Source organism: Pelophylax lessonae, assembly GCF_965119305.1.
Source record: "Pelophylax lessonae genome assembly, chromosome: 2".
NCBI lineage: Eukaryota > Metazoa > Chordata > Amphibia > Anura > Ranidae > Pelophylax > Pelophylax lessonae.
In genome coordinates, this window is record NC_138769.1 from 151,101,711 (window position 1) to 151,126,527 (window position 24,817).

General features: G+C 44.9%; 1 protein-coding gene across 6 annotated transcripts in view; it reads right to left on the reverse strand.

Annotated features, from left to right (window-relative positions):
• MYO1C (myosin IC) overlaps positions 1 to 24,817 on the reverse strand; it is a 393,404-nt gene that overhangs the window by 121,743 nt on the left and 246,844 nt on the right. For all 6 annotated transcript variants that reach the window (XM_082245855.1, XM_082245858.1, XM_082245856.1 and 3 more), the window contains exons 12-17: positions 18,014 to 18,119; positions 9,633 to 9,713; positions 9,424 to 9,515; positions 6,694 to 6,788; positions 2,118 to 2,164; positions 1,908 to 1,988 (exon numbers count right to left, since the gene is read on the reverse strand). In XM_082245855.1, coding sequence (XP_082101981.1) covers positions 1,908 to 1,988; positions 2,118 to 2,164; positions 6,694 to 6,788; positions 9,424 to 9,515; positions 9,633 to 9,713; positions 18,014 to 18,119 — 502 coding nt within the window. The remainder of the gene's footprint in view (positions 1 to 1,907; positions 1,989 to 2,117; positions 2,165 to 6,693; positions 6,789 to 9,423; positions 9,516 to 9,632; positions 9,714 to 18,013; positions 18,120 to 24,817) is intronic.

The following is a 24,817-nucleotide window of genomic DNA, read 5'->3' on the forward strand; positions in this document are numbered from 1 at the left end:
GGGTCTCGGTTAAGAAGGGTAACGGCTAGTAAAGCGCTTAGGGACCCCACAGGGACGCTTTGGGCATCCCCACTCTTTAGTGACAATTCTGTCAAAACAGGCAGGGAAAGCAAACCTTTGCAGCTCTGGATGGCTTGTGAGTGCCAAAAGGGAACATGCGCCTCTGTCACAGGTGCATCCTCCATCTTTAAGGTCTCATGCACAGATATAAATCAGTGCTTCTACCAGCGCCTTTTTGTGCGCGGTTGCAGACGTGGAGGAATCATCCTCACTATCAGAGGATTCCGGACGTCTGGTTGCAGACCAAGCAGGGTCACTCACGTCCGCGGTGGCCGAATACGATTCAGGATCTGATGAGATAGATGAAGCAGGGGGGAAGGCGGGGGGGGGGGGGCGCTTTTTGCTAGCCTGTCACCCGAAGACCAGGGTCAGAGTCAGACCCAGGGGATGAGGGGCTCCTACCGCTGAAATTGCCGACCACAGAGCCCCAATGACATGACCGCCGCTATTTTCAATGGCAAATCACTGCAAAATGGTTGCTGTACTACACAAATATGGCCACGTGTACACACACAGGCTACAACAAAATGGCCGCCTAGCGCAACACCACAAGGGAACCCAGGCCTTAAGGACCGACCCAGGCAGGAAGGAGGGGCCCTGGCGGGAGCCCCCACCAGGTACAACCCCCCTCGCTGCAGTCAATCGGCTGGTCACCGGCAGGAGGTGGATCACAACACTCAGCTCCAACATATGTGGGGGGGTAGGATGGGGACAGATGACAAGGGGGGGTGCCTGATGGGAACCCGGGGGTCCGACTGTCCCAAGGAGGGGCCCATGTCCACCCCAAAACTCTCCAAGGGGAGAGGGGGGGGACAGCTACTCACCATTACAGGAACCAGACGGGCACCGCTCCAGACAGAACCCCTCTCCATCTAAATTGGGGGGGGGGGGGGGGGGGACCGACGGCCAGGAGGAACGATGCGACTCGGACCGAGACCTAGTAGTATGCGACCTCGCGAGGAGTTTAACTCACTGGCTAGCCTCCGTCCAGTGGGGCTATGCTTGTGCAGAGCTGAGGTCTGCGCGTGCTAGCTGGCCAGACTGGGGTGACAATTGGATCTAGATTTTACAGCCCGTCGCCCAGTCTGGCAGTTGCTTGTAGATCTCACAGGAAAAAATTGGCAGGACCAAAGATCCCAAGCAAGGAACTAGGTCCTTACTCCTGACTAGGCAGAAAAAAAATTGAGTGTCTATAGCAGAGAGAGGGAGTATACCCCTTGGGACTGCCCATGTGTCCTAACTCCTGTAGGAGGCAGTATAACCCAATGGTTATGAAGATCTGAAGCGGTTTCCGTCAATGAACGAAAGAGAAATATGCAATTTTCTCCTTGAGGATAAGTTTCAGATAAAGTGCACTTATCCTGTTTTCCCCTTTAAGCTGACCTAACAGATCTTAATATACATGTCAGATCAGAGACAGGATGGGTCTGACAAATATAGGAAAGCGATGATTGACAGCAAAGGGGTGAATTTGATTATTGTTGGTACTATACTAGATTGAACTGGTGCTGGCTGGTGGTCAGAAGGCTTTTTTCATCTCACACATGGTCGATATGAGACAGCAAAAGGTGCTTCCTGATCACCGGCCAGTAAGTGACACAAAGCTGCTAGCTGCAGCCTGTGTTTGCTTTCCTTGGTGCTGTAATTGGTTACGACAATCACGTGGTACAGAACTCCTACCTTTTCCTATAATCCGCTGTCTCCAATAACAGTTCTGTGTATGCACAGGAACCGAGTCACAGAATGGATCAGCCGTATACACATAGGTGACTGATTACACAAGAGGTTAAAGTAATGCAACTTTTTTTTTTTAGCTCTGGAATTCCAGTTAATAACGCTGTCCATACCGTCTCTGGCCTTTTCTTGTCCGTCAGTTCAGACCTATCAAAGCATTGATGAGCAATCGGGTTTCCAGAGTCACACATTGCCTGTGAAAAAGTTGTCAGATTACTAGGAGCAGCAAAAGAAGGATTTTCACACCACACATCTAAAGGCAAATGCCAGACAAAAAAAAAATCAAAGTGAACCATTGGACATGGTGTCTGGCCTATGCTCACCTCCTTCAGATTACGAAACAGCAGATCATTGTTTTTATCGAGGAAACCTAAAAAAAAAAAAAAGAAAGGATGTAAGATACACATTACTTTTGGGATGATTATAACAGCTCAGTAAGATTAACATTGCTTATTGAATTGCACTATCCCCTATTAATGGTTTTCTCTGAAGATTGCATGTTCAGGGAAGCAGCAATGAAAGAGCAGGAGCCAGCAGCAATAAGAGTTGTAATGTGGAAGTGCTGAGGAAAGAATGTACATTTTTTATAAATAGTTCACTGGGAAAGGTTTACTTTACTGTGCTCAACTGCCTGTGATAGCCAGTCTTTTTTTGTCCTTACACACCTAAAACCGTGTCAGATAAACACCTCAGGGCCAAAGCTTTGCAACATTGTTTTTTGCTCATTAAGGCCCAATCACACCAGCAGAGTGCATTACCACATAACCACTGGAGTGTGCTGTGAAGGAGCGGTGTGATGCATTGTTAACTATTAAATTGTAACAAAACTTTTATTCATCTTTAAGCCCTTTTCACATGGGCGATCTGATAAGGTTCACCTGTCAGTTTTTCAGGGAGACCTGATCGGATTGTCCATATATCCCTATGAACAGGTGTGTGCAAATGGACTTGTGTCGGCTTACATCCACCTAATACCAATTAGGTAAAAAAAAAAAAGGGGAAAAAGATCCACCCTCTTTCATGTAGGTGGATCGGATTGTAGGTAGTCGGGTGTAAATGGACAGCCCGTCCTTTTATACCAGACTGCTTCTAGGGAGAGGGAGCTCGGTCAACCACCTGCTCTGCTCAGCAGGGGCTCAGCGGACAGATCCCATGCTGAGGAAAGCTCACTTCAGTGCTTTGTGATGCAGTGTATTAAGTTGCAAAATGCTGCGCTGAAAATGAATTGCATCATGTCCTATTTTTTTCAGAGCACACCACTGCAGCATTAAGTAGCTATAGTGCCAATTGCAGATATATTACCCCTCAAACTACAGTAGCCTCCCACAAACGCCTTCACATTTTCTCTCTAGAAGACTGGCACCATCTTTGTTTTAGGGTCAACCAGGGTCAGCATTTAACTCCAGGACAAAAATGCTTGCCCATACAAAACCCAATCATGCAAATGTTGGTGCCAGTGCAATACAATGTATTTTTTTGGATTTGTGTACACACGTTGTCTTGCACAATATCCCCTGTGGTGATTAGGATCCTGAGCACATCTGGAGAGCTGTTGCTATTGGTAAAGGGCAAGACACATAGAAACCTCAAGACAGTGCCAACCGTGATAAAAAGTGCAACCTATCAATAACCACAGCCCCTTTAAATGTGATCAACACAACAAACAATAAGACACCAGTAAAATGGGGAGCTCACTTTAGCAAGAGTTCATTAATCTTGCATTAAGTTGCATTTACCCTAAAAAGCATATGGTCCCTGGGGGCTCTGGTAAGTGCGTTATATATCTGCACGTGGTGGAGCACCGTTTTTTTTTTTTTTTTTTTTTAAAGAGCACCTATATTGCACTAGGATGGTTATATGGTCACAGAAATCCTCACAATTATTTTTTAGTGGACTGTCACAATATACAGTGGACTTTTGATCGTTTTTTTTGGGGAGTCATGGTTTGCTTTTCCTTTTGTTTGATGTATTAATATTTTGTCATTTATGCAAATTGTGCACTTGTATACACATTGGTTGTGATAGTGACCTCATCACAGAGGCCACAAGCACCAGATTTTGTGTTTGCCAGAATCTGTGTATTTATTAATGCAGTAGTGATATTTTTTTTTTAGCATACTTCATTAGCTTGTGTATATACACAATTGAGGGGAGCAGCTAGTGTAACTGGTGGATTACACTGGGTGTACACAATTTATCTTGAACTATCACTGAAGATTGTTTTTGAACACGGAGAACCTTTGGATATCAACTAAAACTGTGGACTGGACTTTTGTACATAACGCCAGAAAATACAGTATATGTCATTCACATTTATATATGCTCTCTAAATTGAGGCATTTTTTTGTTAGTATGATTTTTGATACATGTTAATGCATGTCATTTGTTGCACATGAATTCATATAATTACACTCTAAGCCGTTAGGTTATATTGCATTTTAATTGGGCTTGCACATTAACACGTCAATAGTGCGTTTCTTTTGATTATAATGTGATTGCACAGAACTTTTTCATGAATTATTATTACCAATGGTGCGGGAAAGCATGTAAGTGCAGGCTGCATTTTTTTAATATGTAAATCAGGAGACAATACTTTACTTCATATACTTTTTTTTGTGCGTTTCGGTGCATTTGGCAGTCCATTAAAATGAATGGGCTGTCAAAAACATGCAAAAATATGTGCACGTGTGAACCGACCCTACAAATTCAACACACATACTGAAATGCATTTACACCAAGTTAGGATTTAACACAACACATCACACACACAGTCCTAAATTACTGTGTGAACTCCTATCCCAGTACAGTCCATGCAAACACACATACAGCAAGGCAATACCACCATAGTTACACAGTGTTCACAGTAGTGATGGTCGACTCCTAGTTTCTATGAGTAATTAGAAAGGATACTAGGGTGCTCCAAGATACAAATATGCACACATGTGGTTGCTCCTAGACAATTAGGTGACCACAGATCAAACTCTATTGCCCAAGTACTAACTATACACCAGATGATCATATTCTTAGGTGACTGCAATAATATTATGCCCAAGGACCAGGCTTCATTGTGCAGAGACACTAGGCAATTACTGTCATTGTATTTCTTGGTGAAGCCTTATGCATTCTGGAACATAGTGTTTGCCATTTTCCTGTAGCCTGCCCCAAACAAAGATGGTATCTGTTGTCTGAGGATACCACATATGCAATTTGCTTCTCCTCTTCCCTGCATATCGTACTATGCACCGGGTTCAGTTTACTGTATGTGGAAGAACCCCAATTTACTATGCTTTGCATCCTTAAGCCCCTCTCTTCCACTGTCTCAAAATTTCTTCTATTCTTCCATGTGTTACCCACAACCTACTGGTAGAATTACCATTTTCCCCTTAATAGGTTTCACGCAGTCTCCAATCTGACATCAAGATTCCTGGCTCCTCTGTCTGGTCTCGATACTCTATCACCCCCCCCCCCCCCTTTCAGCGGCAAGAGCTGATCCCTTCCTTCTACAACACAATGTCCAATGGTTTTCACCTTAAACTGTGCCAATACCCTAGGAGATTTTAATACTGACCAACGTTACTGTAAGTAATCCATCTATTATCATACAGACTAATGCAATGCCACTGCATACATTTATTTTACCCACTTTCATTGCCACTGCATACATTTCTTTTACCCACTTTCATTACCTAATGTAATTGTGTGCAATTGACTGTTACAATGACCAATATCATTGGGGGAGGCAATACGACAGCTCCCCGGGTTTGAGTCCCCCACCATGTCTTTGGCTTCCAGCACCTCATTTGGAACCTTTAGCTGACCTGTGAGTATCCTTTTTTTGTATTTAACATCAGACTACATATATATGCACTTTATTGCAGATACAAGCATATTTACCCTGCATCGGCTCCTGATGAATGGAAAGCACCCATGAAACGCGTAGAGCCCTTTTCGATGCTACGCTATTACTACCATCTGATCGATTAATTGTTTTTACAATCATTATCCATCAATGTATCTTGATCGAGAGGTCTAGGTCATCTAATAACACCACCGACACCACGGTGGTGTGGCAATTTGTCTGAGTATATACATGTACGGTGTTATTTATGAGCAATACTATTCATTGTATTTTGAAATGACAATATGTGTATATGTACAAATAAACCTATTATACATTGATTTTTCATCACTTTATAGTGGTGTGCTTCATTTAAAGTCCCAAACCTCCCTCCTTTATCTGTACGCGAGATGGAGGCATATGACTCTACCCAGTCATTGCCTCATTTAAAGTCCCATCTATCCTCCCCCCCCCCCCTTTTTGAACAAATATCATTGGGGAGGTATGTCACACGAATGCTATGTGTATGCCATGCTACAACCATAAATGTATATCAGCAAAATAAAAATACACAACAAACACATACGAAATTAATGCCAGCATTCGGAATGTAAATCCTGTCAAGATAGAGGTACCGAATGCAACAAGGTCAGATTAATGATAGTAGAAAGAAAATATTTAATATTTAAACCATACAAGTAAATACAAACATTGCTAAATTCCAGATTAAAATTAAGACTCGCTTACTGAGCAGAGTGTTCTTTATTGGAGAGGGTGCATTTAAGCAGATGCCGGACTGCAAATGCCATTAATAATGAATATACTCAATTTGTCCAGCAAGTATAATTAGCTCTAAATGTTCTTTGGTCTCAAGAAAACAATGTTCTTGTTGAAATGACCAGATGTCACAGTGACTTTGATAACATGGTATATATGCCAGCTGAACTAAGTCAGGAAAGAGATACACAGAACTAAGGACAGGATGGGTGGATACTCACTCTGCAGTGCTAACACTGGAGGGTGAAAAATTATTACTCTGCAAGAACGCTAATGCAATTTACCTACTACACTGTAGTTCACTTCCCCAGCATAATGCAGCAAACGGAATTCATCTCTACCAAGCACTTTTCGGGTTTTCTGGTCTCCAAGTTTGTGTCTGTAATATAAAAAGTTGCAAGTAAATGAGGCAGATCTTATAAAAAAAAGGTCATCTATGCCTCTCTGTTCTATAAAGACAGACTTTAAAGTTGAAGCAGTCATCTAAATAAAGTGGTTCTAAAGGTTTCTTTTTATTTTATTGCATTCTCTGCATTAGAGTAATATTAAAAAGATACAAATATTTTTTTTAAAAAGTAACATGCTATACTTACCGGCTCTGTGTAATGGTTTTGCACAGAGCAGCCTCGATCCTCCTGTTTTTGAGTCGCCCGCAGGTGCTCCTGGCTTTGCCTCTTCTCTGAGTGTCCCCATAGCAAGTAGCTTGCTATGGAGGCACTCATGCGTGCCCAGTCCGAGTGTCCATAAGAAACACAAAAGAAAGCTCAGCCCCACCCCCTCCTCACTGCTGTGAATGACAGCAGCAGGAGCCGATGGCTCCCATTATCATCTCAGCCAGTGAGGAGGCAGAGACCCGGGGGAGCAGTTGCTCTCATGCACAATGCTGGATCGCGATCAGGCAAGTATTAGGGGGGCTTTTGGGGGATCTGCATGCTGAAGGTTTTTTACCTTCATGCATAGAATGCATGAAGTTAAAAAGCTCTTCATCCTTTACAACCATTTTAACTTTTTTTTTTTCTTAAAACCTTTCAATGTTGCCCCCCCCTACTAACCTGAGCCCTAACTCAATCCAGTGTTGTGCCCGGTTGTGCTCAACAGCAACTACTCTCTCTGCTCTAAGCAGCCCTGTGTGTGTCTATAAACACATGCAGCCTGGCTCAGGAGTGAGCCTGCAGGTTCAGCCCCCACTGCAAGTAGCTTGCTTTAGGGGGGCAGGAGGAGTGGAGTACTGACAGGGGACTCCAGAAGAGGAAGTTTGGGACTGCTCTGTGCAATGGTAAGTGCAGGTAAGTATATCAGGTTTGTTATTTATAAGAAAGGAAAAAGAAAATAGATTTTTTGTAAGAACTTACCGTAAAATTATTTTCTGAGTCCTCTGACAGACGCAGCCACTTCATAGTTTCCTCACAAGGCAGTGAAACTCCTAGAAAAACTTTTCACTAGACACACCCTTAGGGGCTGTCCCTTCAGACATTACCCCAGACACATCGTGCTTACTAATCAGTTTTGTAGCAAGCAGTGAAGGAAAAGATGACCAACCCCAAAATAGAGGAGCGGGGGCTGCGTCTGTCAGAGGACTCAGAGAAAATAATTTTACGGTAAGTTCTTACAAAAACTCTATTTTCTCTTAAGTCCTCTGACAGACGCAGCCACTTCATAGTTTGCCGGGGAACGAAGCCACCAAATCAGGGACTCACTCGTACCCCGGCTCAACAGGATGAGATTGTCTAGAAACTGAGGATTCTTATCCCATTTCACCAGGATCTCTCTTTGCAGAGAGCTGAGAGTTGGAGTATAACCCCCTGGGACTGCCCTATAGGTGTAGTCAAGCTTTTTCCGGCCTAGTATCCCACTCCAGTAGGGGGCATTATAACCCAATGGACAAGATAAGGAGCTGTGTTTGTCAATGAACGAAAGCAGTACACGGTCAAAAAGAAATATTACAGAATTTGAAAATCGTGAAAAGGCAAAAATAAAATATTGGTCAATCCTGGAAAAATAGTGTCTTATTTATCTAAGAGTGGAAATCATTTGGACACATAATATAACAAACAAGTGCAGCTGCCACTTTAAATTGATAAACACACTTTTCAACTGTCAAAAGAGCAGACATCACTACCAGTTAGACTTCGGGCATCACTCCTGGCTGCAGAAAGGCACGCTACTTTCGGAGTAACCTGAAGGCGCACACAGTGTGGCTGTATATGTTGGTGCTAACGCTAGCACCAATAAACGTAAGTGCACATTTGTCTTTTTAAAGATTTTTTTACTACACTATGATCCTTTAGATCACTGCTTTTGGGTCCGGTTTTTAGGTTTGTATAAGAGAGAGATATCTGGAGAGCTTGGGTTGATGAACACCTGACACAACTACAGGATCTACTGGTGGTTGGTGAGTAAGGGGTTGGATACACACTAAATTAACAAAAGTATTGGGACGCCTGCCTTTACATGCACTTAAACTTGAATGGCGTCCTAGTGGGTAGGTTTCAATATTGAGTTGGCCTACTCTTTGCAGCTATAAATGCTTCAACTCTTCTGGGAAGGCTGTCCACAAGGTTTAGGAGTGTGTACAGTGAGAATGTTTGACCATTCTTATAGAATCGCAATCGTGAGGTTAGGCACTGATGTTGGAGAGAAAGCCTGGCTCGCAGTCTGCACTCTAATTCCAAAGGTGTTCTATTGGGTTGAGGTGAAGGTCATTCAAGTTCCTCCACCCCAAACTCGCTCATCCATGTCTTTATGGACCTTGCTATGTGCACTGGTGTGCAGTCATGTTGGAACAGGAAGGGGCCATTTCCAAACTGTTCCCACAAAGGTGGGAACATCAAATTGACCAAAATGTCTTGGTATGCTGACGCCTTAGGAGTTCCCTTCACTGGAACTAAGGCACCAAGCCCAACCTCTAAAAAACAACCCCACACCATAACCCCCCTTGACCACATGGATTTACACAAAGTAAAATAAATACTTTGTACAAAAAATAAATAAATACATTTCATTAAATGACTCACGTCACAAAGTGTGGGTGGTTTTTCACAGTGTCCTCCAACTTCTCCAGGAATGTCAGATCTGTGGCTTCTCCTGGCCGTAAACATTCTTCATCCTACAGAGGAGGAGTTTATCAGAAGCACCATCACGAATGCTACCAATAACAAAATCTGCTTAAGCTCAAAACATATCCTGTTTTCTAAGCAATGAGCAAGAAAGACACTGAACTCACCAGAATGGAAATGATTCCTTTGAATTTCTCTTCAACCAAATCGCAGATTATTTTGTTATTAAAATACTGGACTGGCTCCCACTGCAATTTAAAAATGAAAAAATTAAAATGTGCAGAGTAACTAGACAAGAAAAAATGTAAATCCAGTAAAAAGTTGTGGTTAAAGGACAGGATTTAGAACATCCGTCAGGTTTACTGCCAAATCTGTCCCCGCTGGGGTGATTACTCGTCTCTATTGGTCTTGATAAAATTTTCTTGAAAACAGACACTAGAATTTAAGCATGTTATTGCTGTCACGGGAAAAGGAGGTGAGGGGAATCTTCCAATGGGGACAGGATCGAATAAAAACTAAGATAACTTCCCCTCCCTTCCTACTTTGTCTTTTTGACATAAAACAAGTGAAAACCTCACAGAGCCAGAACACAAAGTAAAAAGAAAAATACAATGCCCTTTTTACCATCAAGAAGAAGAAGGTTTTCATTAGAAATGTATTTTAAGGATAAGGAGGAGGACAGGATATGTTAGTCTCCACTAAGCTTTAATATGTTTATTCAAAAATACATTTTAATCTTCTAAAATCTACAGCTTTCATTTCAATTATATTTGGTGATCCTAAATTAAGGTCCTTGTGTAGCAATTTCGGTTGCAGGGTGACCATGCTCTGTCCCTACCTCCTGGTCATATGAGCTAATGTAGACAGCAAGTTTCATCAGACATTACATAGGCAGATAAAGTTTTTGGTGCTAAGCACCTGTTCCCTGCGCTCAGAGTGGTGTAGTCTCTAGTCCACCTTATTAGGGTCTTTCCACTGTTACTGGTGCTGCGGACACGACAAACCAGGAGGAATGCTACGGCCTTGCTGCCCCTTACACGACCAGGGAAGTCTGGAAACACTGTAAACAACAAACACAGGGGCGCATAGGCCTAGTGCATTATCCTTTGGATGATTTATTAAAAAGTAGAAAGATTAAAAATACTCACAAATGAGTTCTTGTTAAATAGCATATCCCATAAGGAACGCAGTCCTCAGTAAAGGGATCCGAGGGTGAGTTGTCCCTTGAATTTGTGAAGGCTAACGCGTTTCGAGGCTTAGCCTCTGAGGAAGAGGCTAAGCCTCGAAACGCGTTAGCCTTCACGAATTCAAGGGACAACTCACCCTCGGATCCCTTTACTGAGGACTGCGTTCCTTATGGGATATGCTATTTAACAAGAACTCGTTTGTGAGTATTTTTAATCTTTCTACTTTTTAATAAATCATCCAAAGGATAATGCACTAGGCCTATGCGCCCCTGTGTTTGTTGTTGATTACATAGGCAGAGTCCACAGCTGTCACCAGCTGCACATCTCCTCTAAGAAATGCACTGCAGCCATTGAAAAGCAATGCAACCATCACATCAGTGAATGCATGTAAACAAGTGGCCGAAAAGAGATCAGAAGCAGAGATGTAACATATGTTAATAAAATAAGATTTTTGTAAGATCTTAACGTAAAAGCTTTTTCTCCGAAGTCCATTGACAGACACAGGCTCCATCTTCATAAGCTGAATGGGTTATGCTGTCCCCTGCAGGAGTAGTCTAGGCAGGAAAAAACTTTACATGTACATGCCTACTGGGCCGTCCCCACATGCATAACCCACACACCCTCTGCTCAGCACACCAGTTTAGTTGTAAGCAGCGAAGGAAAAAATAATCTCCACATTAGAGGGGCGGGTGCTGCGTCTGTCAATTGACTTCTGAGAAAAAGATTTTACGATAGGATCTTAGAAAAAAATCTTATTTTCTCTATCGACCATTGACAGACGCAGCCTCCATTTTTATAAGCTGAATGGGACATTCCAAAGCAGTTTAGGTATGAGGGGTGGAAGTATGCAACAGGAAAGTTATGTAAACTCCAAGGCTAAATGAAGCCCATTAGGTAACATGAAGCTCAACCAAACAGGAGCTCAACCAGGTAAAGACCCCTAAGAGAAACAAAAAAACATTCTCTTACGAAACAGCAGCCTGCAAAACCTTGCGGCCAAAAGAGGCATCCGAAGAGGCCAATAAATCCACCTTGTAGAATTTTGTAAAGGTGTGCACAGACGACCAAGTCGCTGCCTTACAAACTTGTACAACAGAGGCCTGATGGCGAAAAACCCAAGAGGCACTCAGCGCTCTAGTAGAATGCGCCTTGACAGGGAAAGGAGGAACCGGACCCTTGATTGAATAATCCTGAACCACCGTCTGCCTGATCCACTTCGAAATGGTCGCAGCAGATGCAGCCAAACCTTTGCGAGGACATTCCGTAAGGACAAAGAGAAGAGTCCGATTTCCTAAAGGACTCAGTAATGGTCAGATTAAAAGCTCTTATCGCCCGAACCACATCGAAAGAATGTAAGGAAATCTCCTTGGGATGCTTAGGCTTAGGACATAAGGAAGGCAACACGATGTCTTAAGATGAAAATCCGACACCACCTTAGGGAGAAAAGACGGATTAGGTCAGAGCACCACTTTATCTCTGTGGACCACCAAATAAGGCGAACGGCAGGACAGCGCCGCCAACTCAGAAACTCTGCAAGCAGAAGTGATAGCCACAAGAAAGGCAACCTTCTGTGACAAGGAAAGCAGAGATATCACCCTAATATTCTAAAAAAAAAAAAAAAAGGAGGCTTTTAAAGAACAGACAAAACCAGATTGAGATCTCATGGAAGCAACGGGGATCTCCTCGGAGGAGCCAGATGACACACCCACTGAATAAAAGGGTGAACCAAGCTATTCGTAGCCAATGAACGTTAGAAGTAAATAGCCAAGGTGACACTTGGCACTTGATAGTGCCCAAGGCCAATCACTGCTCAACCCCGTTTTTGTAAAAAGGCCAAAACCCTAGCTATAGAAAACAAGCGAGGGTGCAGCTGCAGCGATTCACACTATGAAATGTACGATTTCCACGTATGATGATTGATCTTCCTAGACGTCGACTTCCTGGCCTTCAAAAGGGTAAGAATCACTGAGTCAGAAGGGCCTCTATCCCTTAACACCTTGCTTTCAACAGCCAAGCTCTTAAAGAAGCGAACTTAAAGCAGGATGGAAGATCAGTCCCTGAGACAGCAGATCTTCCCGCAGAGGAAGTCTCCATGGAGGCTCTATGACCATTCTTACCAGGTCTGCATGCCAAGACCGCCGAGGCCAGTTTGGTGCCACCAGAACAAAAGGAATGCCTTCCACCACCACCCGGCAAAGAAACCTCGGCAGAAGTATGAGCGGGGGGGGGGGGATGAGGCATAAATCAGCTGACACTGGCTCCAAGGAGCCACCAGAGCGTCTGTGTAGCGTCGGCCAGAGGATCCCGAGACCTGGCCACAAACCTCTGTACTTGTCTGTTGAGGCAAGACGCAAACAGATCCACCTCCGGAGTCCCCCACCAGACACACAGGAGGTTAAACCCCTCCGGATGAAGGGACAATTCCCCTTGATCCAACACCTGACGACTCAGGTAATCCGCTTGCCAACACTCCACATCCGGGATGTGGACAGCGGAAAGAGCTGGAACATTGGCTTCCGCCCAAACCAGGACACAGAGCAGGAGACTGGATCCACCAGTATAGGGGGCAACTTCGTGAGAGGACTTAAACTAATCTTCTGGTCCAATGACCGAGGGTCCCTGTTCCATTTTGCCAGAATCTCTTTCTACAGAGGCCTGGAATGAGACTGAGCAAACGGGACCGCTTCAAATGTTGACACCATCAAACCCTGGGCCCTCATGCAGGACCCAGAAACAAAAAGAGTGATGCTGAGCACCCTGCTCCTGCGCTCAGAACCAGGTCCTCAGGCTGCCTCTATCTCGGAACTCACACTTGGCATCCACTATGGCTAAGCCTTGCTGCCCTCTACGACCGGGGTGGTCGACAACACTGCAAATACAAACACAAAGAAAGGGCGCACCAGCCTAGCGCATTATCCTCAGCGGGCTTTTAATAACATACGTTTAAAATCAACTACTCACAGACATGCGTGATAGACCAGCATATCAATTCCAAAGAGCAGCATCAATAGAAAAGTCCAATGTCTCATGTAGATGGAGGGCTGACGCGTTTCGAGGCCGTGCCTCTTCCTTAGAGCCTGAAGGCCATGGCTGAGACCATGGTTTAAATACAGTGGACAAGCCCCATATGACCCTCAAGATTATGGGAGGAGATACCGCCCTTGTGGGCGTGGTTACATAGCTAATTACCCAAATAATAACAATGACTTCTGTTGATATACCACTCTACAGATCTATACATTGAACTTATAAAAGCGAGCGTTTACAGCAGATACACAATAATAATAATAATAAATAAGCAGTACATGCTTTTAGTATTCAGCTGATTCAATAAACGAAGCACTCCATCCCCATCGCACAAGGACTGCACAGCACCAAGGGGCAAGAATCAATGCAGGACCGCAGGGAGGACCGATTGATTTCCATCAGCAACCTGATTGCCCTTTGCAACTTCTGCAACTTTTCCAAGGGGAGAAAGACCCTCGCTAGAGTGTAGTCCAGAGTCAGCCCCAGATAGGTGACCCATACAGATAGTGTCAGAGCAGATTTCTTGAAACGGATTGTCCACACGAATTCTTGAAGGGTCTGAGAACTGTAATAGAGATGTTGTCCAACAGATCCGAATGAGAGTCTGCTCGCAACAGAAGATCGTCCAGATATCCCAAAACTGAGATTCCTCTCTGACGTAACAAGGCCAGCACAGGGGCCAGGACCTTGGTAAAAACTCTAGGAGCAGAGGCGAGACCAAAGGGTAACGCCACAAATTGAAAATGCTCCTCTGCCACCACAAAGCGGAGAAATCGCTGATGTCCCTTGAATATGGGGACGTGGAGATACGCATCCTTGATATCGATGGAGGCTAGAAAATCCCTGATTCAAGGATGCCATCACCGACTGAATAGACTATTCGAAACATCTGCACCCACACAAAGTGGTTCAGAGCCTTAGGATCCAGGATTGGACGCAACTTGCCCTCCTTTCTGGGCACTGTGAACAGGTTTGAATAGAAACCTTGAGATCGTTCCTGTAGAGGAACCGGCACGATCACTCCTTGAGCCAGGAGGTCCTGCACAGCTACCCGAAGATCTTTCAAATGCTCTGGAGACAGGTGACGATTTGACTGAAAAAAACCTGTCCCCTGGCCGGGACCAAAATTCAATTTTGTACCCGGATCAGTTTGCGAACCCATTTGTCTTGAACGAAGGAGGTCCAGGGTCCCTGAAAGAAATTGCAGATGTCCCCCAGACACGGGTGAGGGTGCCCCTTCATGCAGAAGAGGACTTGTCCGCAGCACCTGACTGTGCTTGGGCTTGCCCCAGGGCTTCTTAGCCCCTCCAGAAGCTCTGAATGGCTTACCTTTTTCTTGCGCCGTGGGGGCACGAAAAAAAAACATCTATGGCGCATTAAAGGAAGGAACCCGCTTAGCGTGGGGTGTTTTTCCTTTGGAGGATTGAGGAAGAAGAGTACTCTTCCCCATCAGTCAGACCTTTGATCAACTCATCCAGTGAGTCGCCAAACAAACGCTCTCCCATAAAAGGGTGATACGTCAGGGATTTTTTGAAAGCTTGGCCAGCCAACCAGCACCTCAGCCAAACCATGCGCCTCAGGGCAATCCCAACCAGGGGAGCCGCATCAAGAGACGCATAACACAAGAACACGAGGGCCTGAGCCATCTGGTCCAAAAGTTCCATCAGTTCTGGGGGAACTACGTCAGGGTCCAAGTTCCCTTTCAGAACCTTAATCCATTCCGTAACAGTCTGTGATACCAACACAGACACAAATACCGGTTTCAAGATGGAACCCGGCAACACATGAAGATGGCTGGAAAGTGATTCCATCCGCCTGTCCACCGGATTTCCGTAAAAAACAGGGAATCTTCCTCAGGCACAACGGTAGATTTTTTCAACCTGGAAACAGGGTGGTCTACTTTAGGTGGCACCGCCCAGCGATTGGAGACGGCATCAGCAAAAGGAAACCAGCGTTTAAAGCGTTTTGGCACAACTAGCACGTGCTTAACGCACCTCCATTGGTCCAGACTTTTGGGTCTTGCTGGAGCCAAAGGCCATCCGTGTCCCTGCCGGCGTGGGCTCATTAGCCAATTTTAAAGTTTCCCCCACTGAAATAATTAGGGCTTCCACCAAAGTGCGTTCCCGCGCTGCAGCGGAAGACCGGTCCTCTTCACTATCTGACTCGAGGACAGCGACCTTCAGGTAGGGGGGCGTCTGTGGCGACCACATCAGCCTCTAAATCAGAGGACTCCACCATGGATGGAGAAGGCAGCGGCAGTTTACGACTATTGACCTTTTTCATGAAAAAAATCAACTTTTGATCTCCAGGTATCCCAGAGCTGCTGAAATCTCGGCCAGCGACTGTGATCTGGTCTGTCCAGCAGTCGCACAGAGTGGGTCTGAGGGAGAAATTACAGCCTGGGACTCAATATTCATTTTCAAATTTGTAGAAAAACTGAGTACTGTCACTTTAAGACGCGCCGATCCCGGTTCCCACAGCCGATTACAGCGGTCTGCAGAGTCCCCCTTAAATATACACTAACAGCAGAGTGTGCAGTGATATGACGGCAGAGACCCCCAGTACTGTACCACCACCAGAGAGAACCCTCCTGAACGGCCGGCAGCAGGAAGAAGCATCACAGGAAGTGACCTCGGCCTGGATGTAAAAGGTCACGCTGCTAGTGCAGTACAACAGAACACAAAAATGGTTGCCAATGCAATTTATTGGAAGCTCAGGGAAAATAACTGCTCCATACAAGTTAATGGGAAAATTATACACACTGCCCACACTTAAAATGGCGGCGCCCACCGCGAGCCATGCAGCCAGGGACCCCCACAATGAAGGCCTCAAGGATCTACAACAAGACTCAGCAAGCAACAAGGTACTTTCCCACCCCCACTCAGGACGCCATGCGCTCAAGTTACATAGTGCCCCGTGGGGGTGGGAGAGGGAGACAGGGCACAGAGGCCGGGTACCCGACAGACCATGGGGATCTTTTAGGAAGCACAGGTCCTATTATCCCCATGAGAGGGCCCACATCCCCCCCTCAAGGCCACCAGGGACAAGGGGGGGGGTCACATTTACTCACCATACTATGGACCGGATGGGCTCCGCTCCGGGCAGACCTCCTCCCAACCGAAGTGGGGGTGCTGCCAGCCAAGGGGTATGCTGTGACTCAGGGCATTCCAGGTTGCCGCATCCTGGCGAGGCATCTGCCCCAAACGGAAATGGGCACCGTTGTGGCGAGGCCTAGTTCGGGACTATAACCTTCTCACGCTCATAGGCCAGGCTGGGGGGAACATAAGGATTTAGATTATCCAGTGCGAAGCTCCAGCCAGCATTGATTGCAGATCACCAGGAGGATCCCCTTGAACACTAGCTAGCAAAGTGATTAACGAGAAAAGAAACAAAATATTCTGAAAAGAATAAAAAACTGTCCCAGCAGGAAACCTAGGTCCAACTCCTTCTCTAGGCAGAAACAAACTGGTGTGCTGAGCAGAGGGAGCGTGGGTTATGCATGTGGGGACGGCCCAGTAGGCGTATACATGTAAAGTTTTTCCTGCCTAGACTACTCCTGCAGGGGGAATCCTAACCCATTCAGCTTATGAAGATGGAGGCTGCATCTGTCAATGGACGATAGCAGTGGCGTCCCATCCATTGGGGGCGCAGCCCCCCCATCTGTGTGTCTGGCCCCCTAATCTACATGCGCCGGACGCATGTATTTCAATGGGTTTTTTGTTTGTTTTTGTTTTTTGAAGCACGTGATTAGAGCCAGAGGCTCGAATAGGCTTCAAAAAAGGGTGGGCTCGGGGCGCAGAGCACGGCGCCCTGAGCCCACCCAGTTGTATGACAATAGCGAATGAATGTTCACATTTTATATTATCACACTGATTTCGCTCCCAGCCAATCAGGAAGCGGGTCGTGAGGCCCCTTTCCTGATTGGCTGAAAAGAGAAGTGATTTTACTGGCTATTGGCCAGGAAGAGGGAGGAGACATACGGCCGGAGGAGACTCCCAGCCGCTTGGGGAAGGAGCAAGTAAAGATGCTGGCTGTTCGTCCCAGGAGGGGGGTGGTAGATTTGATTGCTGGATTGCCCCCCCCCCCCCCCCCATTTTCATTCACCAGCCGCCACTGGGCTATCAAGAAAAAATTGTTTTTATTAAATCCTTCAGGACATTTGCAAGAGGAGCCAGAAGCGCCAGTGGGGGACCAAAGAAAAGGAGGAGGATTGGGGCTGCTCTGTGCAAAACTATTGCACAGAGCAGATAAGTATAACATGTTTGTTATTTTAAATTTTGAAAAAGTGGAATCTTTAATATCACTTTAATGACTACAGTTAAAACACTACTTACTGCAATCCCTTCAGATTCATATTCTTCCTGTTCAGACTTTAGCGTCAGCTCTATAAACAACTGCTGCAGTTTTTCATTGCAAAAATTTATGCAAAATTGTTCAAAGCTGCAAAAGAAGATGGTATAAAAATAAATATATGGAATACAATACAGTTTTTCAAGTTCGATTCCAGAGTAAAATAGTGCACATGGGCTCAACCTAAAATGTAATTGGTTTTAGATGTGACCACGGTATATAAAAAAGGAAATAAACCATCAGGGTGCCCTGCTGGTAATGGACATGCTGTGTATAAGTTCACAATCTGAAAGACTAGTTGAAGTATTGTTCAGTTATATGAAGCTTTCACAGGTATTGCCTGTGGCAGTGCAGGCACAGCTTCAATTAAATCTTTCCAGGGTTTAACTGTAGATCTGCTTGGGCAGCAATAAACAGAGGGAATGATTACAAGAATAGGTGTTCCCATGATGTCTATGCACAGAAGTCAAACTTGTGTCACCTAAAGTGTTTGTTACCCCAGCATTTCATATTCCTGATGTGTGTCTGACGTACCATGTATTCGTATGAAAAAGTATCCTGTTCTCTTTGTATTGCTTTCTTTGTGTGAAATCCTTGGTTTTCATGCCATTCTCTGTTTTCCTTTTAGAAACTGACCACGCTAAGCAGAAGAAAACACTGTGGTCAGTTCTCTAGCTGTGCTGGGAACTCAGCCTGCTCTCCCCTAATGATCAGACATGTCCTGAAACAGGCCCCCTTGCACAGCTTTTCACTGGAAAGTTCAGTGTGCTTCTCTTCTCCCCAGCTCTTATGCAGCGGAGAACAAAGGGAACAGAGGGTATGTGACCACTTAAAAAAAGAAAACAAAAAGGGGAAAAGGGGTATTTAAATATTTTTTTATGTGTCTTCACAAATGTTTTGCCTTTTTATTTCCAATTTAAACTGAATGGGTTATTTTACAAGGTGATCCTTTACAATCATTTTAAGTCTGTCACAAAGGCTGGCAATTTAAACTGAGGGCATGATGAAAAATACTACATGGAGATAAACCGCAGTAAAGATTGCAAGCCAAAACCATAAGATCAAGTGAGATGCATAGTTAAAATGTGAAAACTTTCTTTGACCCTCCAGGCCACTTCAGAACTTCTGATGTGGACCTGCTTATATATTGCGCACTGTTCTCCTGCCCCAATCCATAATTTAATCTGGCTCCCTCTGCGTTACAGGCCCCCCAATATCTGACTCAACTTTGCAATAGTCACTAAAAATATGGGATTCTATACCTTCTTTGACGGTTTCTATTTTACTGTATTGCCATGACAGCTTCTCGATTTGTATTTGTATTTTTGTAACTGAGTTTTATCAATAAGAACTTGTTTGAACGGAAAAAAAAAAAAAATATGGGACTAAAGTACTCAAAGCAAATGAAACTTGCCTCATTTCCCTTTCCTGAGACTCCCCTATATAATCCCATGTTTTTCCTGGCACTGGAAAATCTTTTTGCCAAAATCCGTTCACACCTAGGCGTCCTGGATCACCACAATTCTGCCCGTGATTCCAAATTGTCATAAAACGCAGGACGCACTTTGCAATCCCCTTACTGTCAACGACACCTCAATCATGGCGTATCTTAGCTGCTATTGCCGCCCGACAAATCTCAGTAAAATCCGGAAATTCCTTCGGGTGACAGGCGTCCAGCGATTTTGTTGGATGACAATCGCGGCAAAATCACCCGCGATTGGGGTGCCATTGAAAGTAACGGGATCGCAAGCGCGTCCTGCGCCGATTCAGAATCACAGGCAGAATTGCGCAGATTCCGCCTGCGATCAAGGACGCCTAGGTGTGAACGGAGCCCAATATGGTGGTCTACCAGAGGCACAAAATATATGACTTGATTGTGTTAAATTCTCTACATCCATCTACACAAACACTGGAAGAGTCCTCACTCAGCATCCTCACTCAGATTCCTTCAAATCACTTATTTTATTCACTCCCTTCCAAAGCACATCGAAATTAGTCCAATTCTTTAGACTTCCCCTGAAAGATGAAAAAATTCCCACGTGCAAGCAGCTTAATCTTTTTACTGTTCATGGCTTTAACTTCCCCCTACACGAGAGTCCGAACCACAATAGATCCTTCAATGGGAACGAGACTTGGGGGGAAAACTTGACGTCCCGGACTGGAACAAAATTTGGCAAGCTGTAGTTACATGCTCAACCAACATCCTAACTAAGAAAACGCTTAGTCCTGTTCCGTTGATATATGATCCTGTAGCGGATACAGAAATTGACACCGTTGAACCCAACCTTGTGCTTCAGCAGTTGCAGGACCTTAAACTATGCACCACATCTGGTTGCAATGTCCCAAATTCCAGACTGGGGACTAAAGTCTATAATTAAGCTCTAAATTTTTCGTTTGCTCATAATGCTTGGGAATCATTACTCCACAGACCCATACCTGACCTTCACAGACATGAACTGAAAATCACTTCCTTTACCTTTCTAGCTATGTGCCAATCACTAAAACCCAGCAGCAACCAACTTTGAGTTTCTTGAGGACATGGGTACCATGGTTCTTAATGGCACGCATTCCAAAATTCTGAAGAACAGGCCCCCTGATGGGAATATCACCAAACCTTAACAACTTGCGTCTCTCCCTCTGATTGAGGGACCAAACATACGGCTCCGTCCAGCCAGGTTCCCTACTACCTGCCCCCACACCCTAGCTCATCCTCCCCCCTTCCCATCTCACCTCTACATTCTTTTGTTCCCTTCTTTTCTTCTTTACTGCATCTCAATATTGTGCTGCTAATCTTATTTTCAGCATCTAAACCCTTTTTTCATTTTCTTTGCAAACATACCATATTCTTTGCAATTCCTATGTTGCACTGTTTAATCCTGCTCCCCAATACTCATTTGATATGTAGGAGCAGCCAGTCTGTCTTATTTGTATTCTGAACTCTTTAGGATTGTGAACATATGTACACTGGAGTATGCAGACGTATCATGTAACATTTGTTGTGAACCTGAAGTATTGAATCTATCTACAGCAATATTTATTCTCTGTATCCAACTAGGTTTAAAACCTAGATAAAAAAGTAGTGCGCTCAACAAGAACTTAATACATAAAGATGCATAATAATATGAATTATATAATTGTATAATGTTACAACACTGTGTCAACAGTGATGTGGTGATAATATACCATCAATAAACCAATTGTGATATAAACAGTGCAAATTATCTCTGGCCAAAGGGTCTATCAGTGAATAAAACAGTGACCCTGCACAAAACAGTCTCTAAATAAGTGAACTGATGAGTTGGAGTGTCATCTTCCAGTCTTGCAATCTTAAACTGCAAACCAGCACCACGTGACTCAAAATACCAAGGGGATAGGGTGGCCCCTTACCAGATTCACTTTGAGTAAAGCGTGTAGTGTCCAATAATCACAGTCCCTGTGACAAACCGTGTCTGGTATCACCCGGTGGTACTGTGGGACTCTTACCAGATTTTGGTGGAGGGCAGACTTGGGAACACAAATAAGTGTATATCTTCCTTAAACTGGATGGTTCTCAAAAGTAGCTCCAACTTCTCAAGCATATGAGACGCTTCCTTTTCACAATGGAACAAGGCTCACATATGTAGATGGTAGTACCTCTAGAGCAGGGGTAATGAATTAAAATTCAAGGAGGTCCAGTCGCCACAATTTTCTTTGGGCCGAGGTCCGAATCTGAAGTCTGTGCTATGACTCAGAAACAAAAACGTGTCCATCAGCGTTGCTCTTAACATAAAATATGCCCATTAGAGTGCCCCCCAAGATAAAATGTGTAAAATGTGCCCAGAGTGCCCCCTAACATAAAATGTGCCCATCAGCGTGCACCTTAGCATAAAATTTGCCCATCAGCGTGACCCTCAACATAAAATAAGGGGCACGCTGATGGGCACATTTTGTTAGGGGGCACTCTGATGGGCACATTTTATGTTAGGGGGCACTCTGAAGGGCACATTTTATATTAGGGGGCACTCTGAAGGGAACATTTTATATTAGGGGGGCACTCTGATGGGCACATTTTATGTTAGGGGGCACTCTGATGGGCACATTTTATGTTAGGGGGCACTCTGATGGTCAAAACAAAACGTGTAAATCAGCGTTGCTCTTAACATAAAATATGCCCATTAGAGTGCCCCTTAACATAAAATAAGCCCATTAGAGTGCCCCTTAATATAAAATATGCCCATCAGCGTGACCCTTAACATAAAATATGCCCATTAGAGTGTCCCTTAACATAAAATAAGGGGCACTCTGATGGGCACATTTTACACATTTTATGTTAGGGGCCACACTGATGGGCACATTTTATGTTAGGGGGCACTCTGATGGGCAAAACAAAACGTGTCCATCAGCGTTGCTCTTAACATAAAATATGCCCATTAGAGTGCCCAAGATAAAATGTGCCCATCAGAGTGCCCCCTAACATAAAATGTGCCCATCAGCGTGCACCTTAGCATAAAATTTGGCCATCAGCGTGACCCTTAACATAAAATAAGGGGCACTCTGATGGGCACATTTTATGTTAAGGGGCACTCTGATGGGCACATTTTATGTTAAGGGGCACTCTGATGGGCACATTTTATGTTAAGGGGCACTCTGATGGGCACATTTTATGTTAAGGGGCACTCTGATGGGCACATTTTATGTTAGGGGGCACTCTGATGGGCACATTTTATGTTAGGGGGCACTCTGATGGGCACATTTTATGTTAGGGGGCACTCTGATGGGCACATTTTATGTTAGGGGGCACTCTGATGGTCAAAACAAAACGTGTAAATCAGCGTTGCTCTTAACCACTTAAGCCCCGGAAGATTTTACCCCCATTCCGACCAGGGGGTATTTTGCGATTCAGCACTGCGTGACTTTAACGGACAATTGCGCGGTCGTGCGACGCTGTACCTAAACAAATTTGGCGTCCTTTTTTTCCCACAAACAGAGCTTTCTTTTGGTGGTATTTGATCACCTGTGCGATTTTTTGATCACGCGCTATAAACAAAAAAAGAGCGTCAATTTTGCAAAAATAACAATATTTTTCACATTTTTTTATATGAAATTTCCCCAAAAAAAATGTAAAAATCAAAATTTTTTAACATTTTCGGCCAATTTGTTTTATGCTACCTATGTAAAAAAAAAAAAAAAAAAAAAAAAAAAAAAAAATCGCAAAAAGTGTATTTTGATAGGTTTGCGCAAAAGTTATCGCGTTTACTAACAAAGGGAAAGTGAGACTTGTCACATTTGTGACACTTTTGGGGTTACCAGTGACATTTCTACAGTAATCAGTGCTATATATATGCACTGTTACTGTAAAAATACACTGGTAGTGAAGGGGTTAACTTTATTTGGGAGGGAGGGGCTGTGTGTATCCCTAGGGGCGTGCTTTCTACTGTGATTGGCTGTGGCTTGAGCTGTAAGGACACTGATCAACGGATCTACATACTAGATCCGTGTGATCAGTGTCTTTACAGCGAGGAGAATGACAGGTGGCTTGTTTACACAAGCTGCCTGACATTCTCCCTCTCCCCCGCCGATCGCCGAGTGACCGGCGGACATCGGGTCCGCTGGTCACACGCGCGGGGGGGGGGGGGGGTCCGTGACCACGCGGGAGCGCGCCTCCGGCGGCGCGCGCTCGCTCGCTCCCTAGACCCTCACAAGCTAGTGACGTAGCCCTACGTCACTTTGCCTGTGAGGGGCTGACTGCCGACGTAGATCGGCGTTAGGCAGTCGGCAAGTGGTTAACATAAAATATGCCCATTAGAGTGCCCCTTTACATAAAATATGCCCAAAGGACGCATCTGAGGATGCCAACACATCCACTCTGTAAAACTTGGTGAACGTATGTACAGACGACCAAGCGGCCGCCTTGCAAACTTGAATCACTGATGCCTGATGGCGGAAAGCCCAAGAGGCACTCAACGCCTGCATAGAGTGAGCCGTGACAGGGAAAGGAGGAACCTTGCCCTAAGAGAATATGCCTTCACCACCGTCTGTCTGATCCATTGAGAGATGGTCGCCGCAGACGCAGCCTGACCCTTACGGGACCCATCCGTATTCACCACTTACGAAAGGACTCAGCCTCCAGATACACCCGTATCGCCCGAACCACATCCAAGCAATGCAAGGCAATTTCCTTAGGATGTGAAGGTTTCGGACAGAGTGACGGAAGCACTATGGAAGTCTGAAACCACCTTAGGAAGAAACGACGGATTAGGCCGTAACACTACCTTATCCCTGTGTATTTCCAGATAAGGAGAGCGGCAAGACATCCCGACATTTGTATATTTTATCCTTGACCAATGGCATGGGGTTTGCCTTTTGGCCAATCAGGAAGGGGGAGGACCCGCTCCCTGATTGGCCAGGAGGAGGATCCGTGTGACAATAGCAAATTTTCATTCGCTATTGTCACACAATGGGCGGGCTCGGGGCGCACTGTTCTGCTCCCCGGCCGCCACAGTAAAACCGCGGCCCGGTAACCTTCACGTCGTCTGCGCGGTCGGAATATGTGCTGCGTGGGAGCGTCAATTAGACTGCGCGTCCGCGCATGCCCGCAGCTTAAAGGGAATATTGACCTCAATACGTCTGTCAACCAGGTCAGGGAGAGATGAGGATTATGCCACCAGTAAAACCGTGGCCTTGTGAATACTACATATCTGTCATCTAAGGGGGGACAGTCCATTTGCGTAAGATCTTTTCCTCAAACGGGTAGAGTCTATCCATTTGCTGCACTTTCGATATCAGCTGCTGTGCCTCCTACTGTGCTG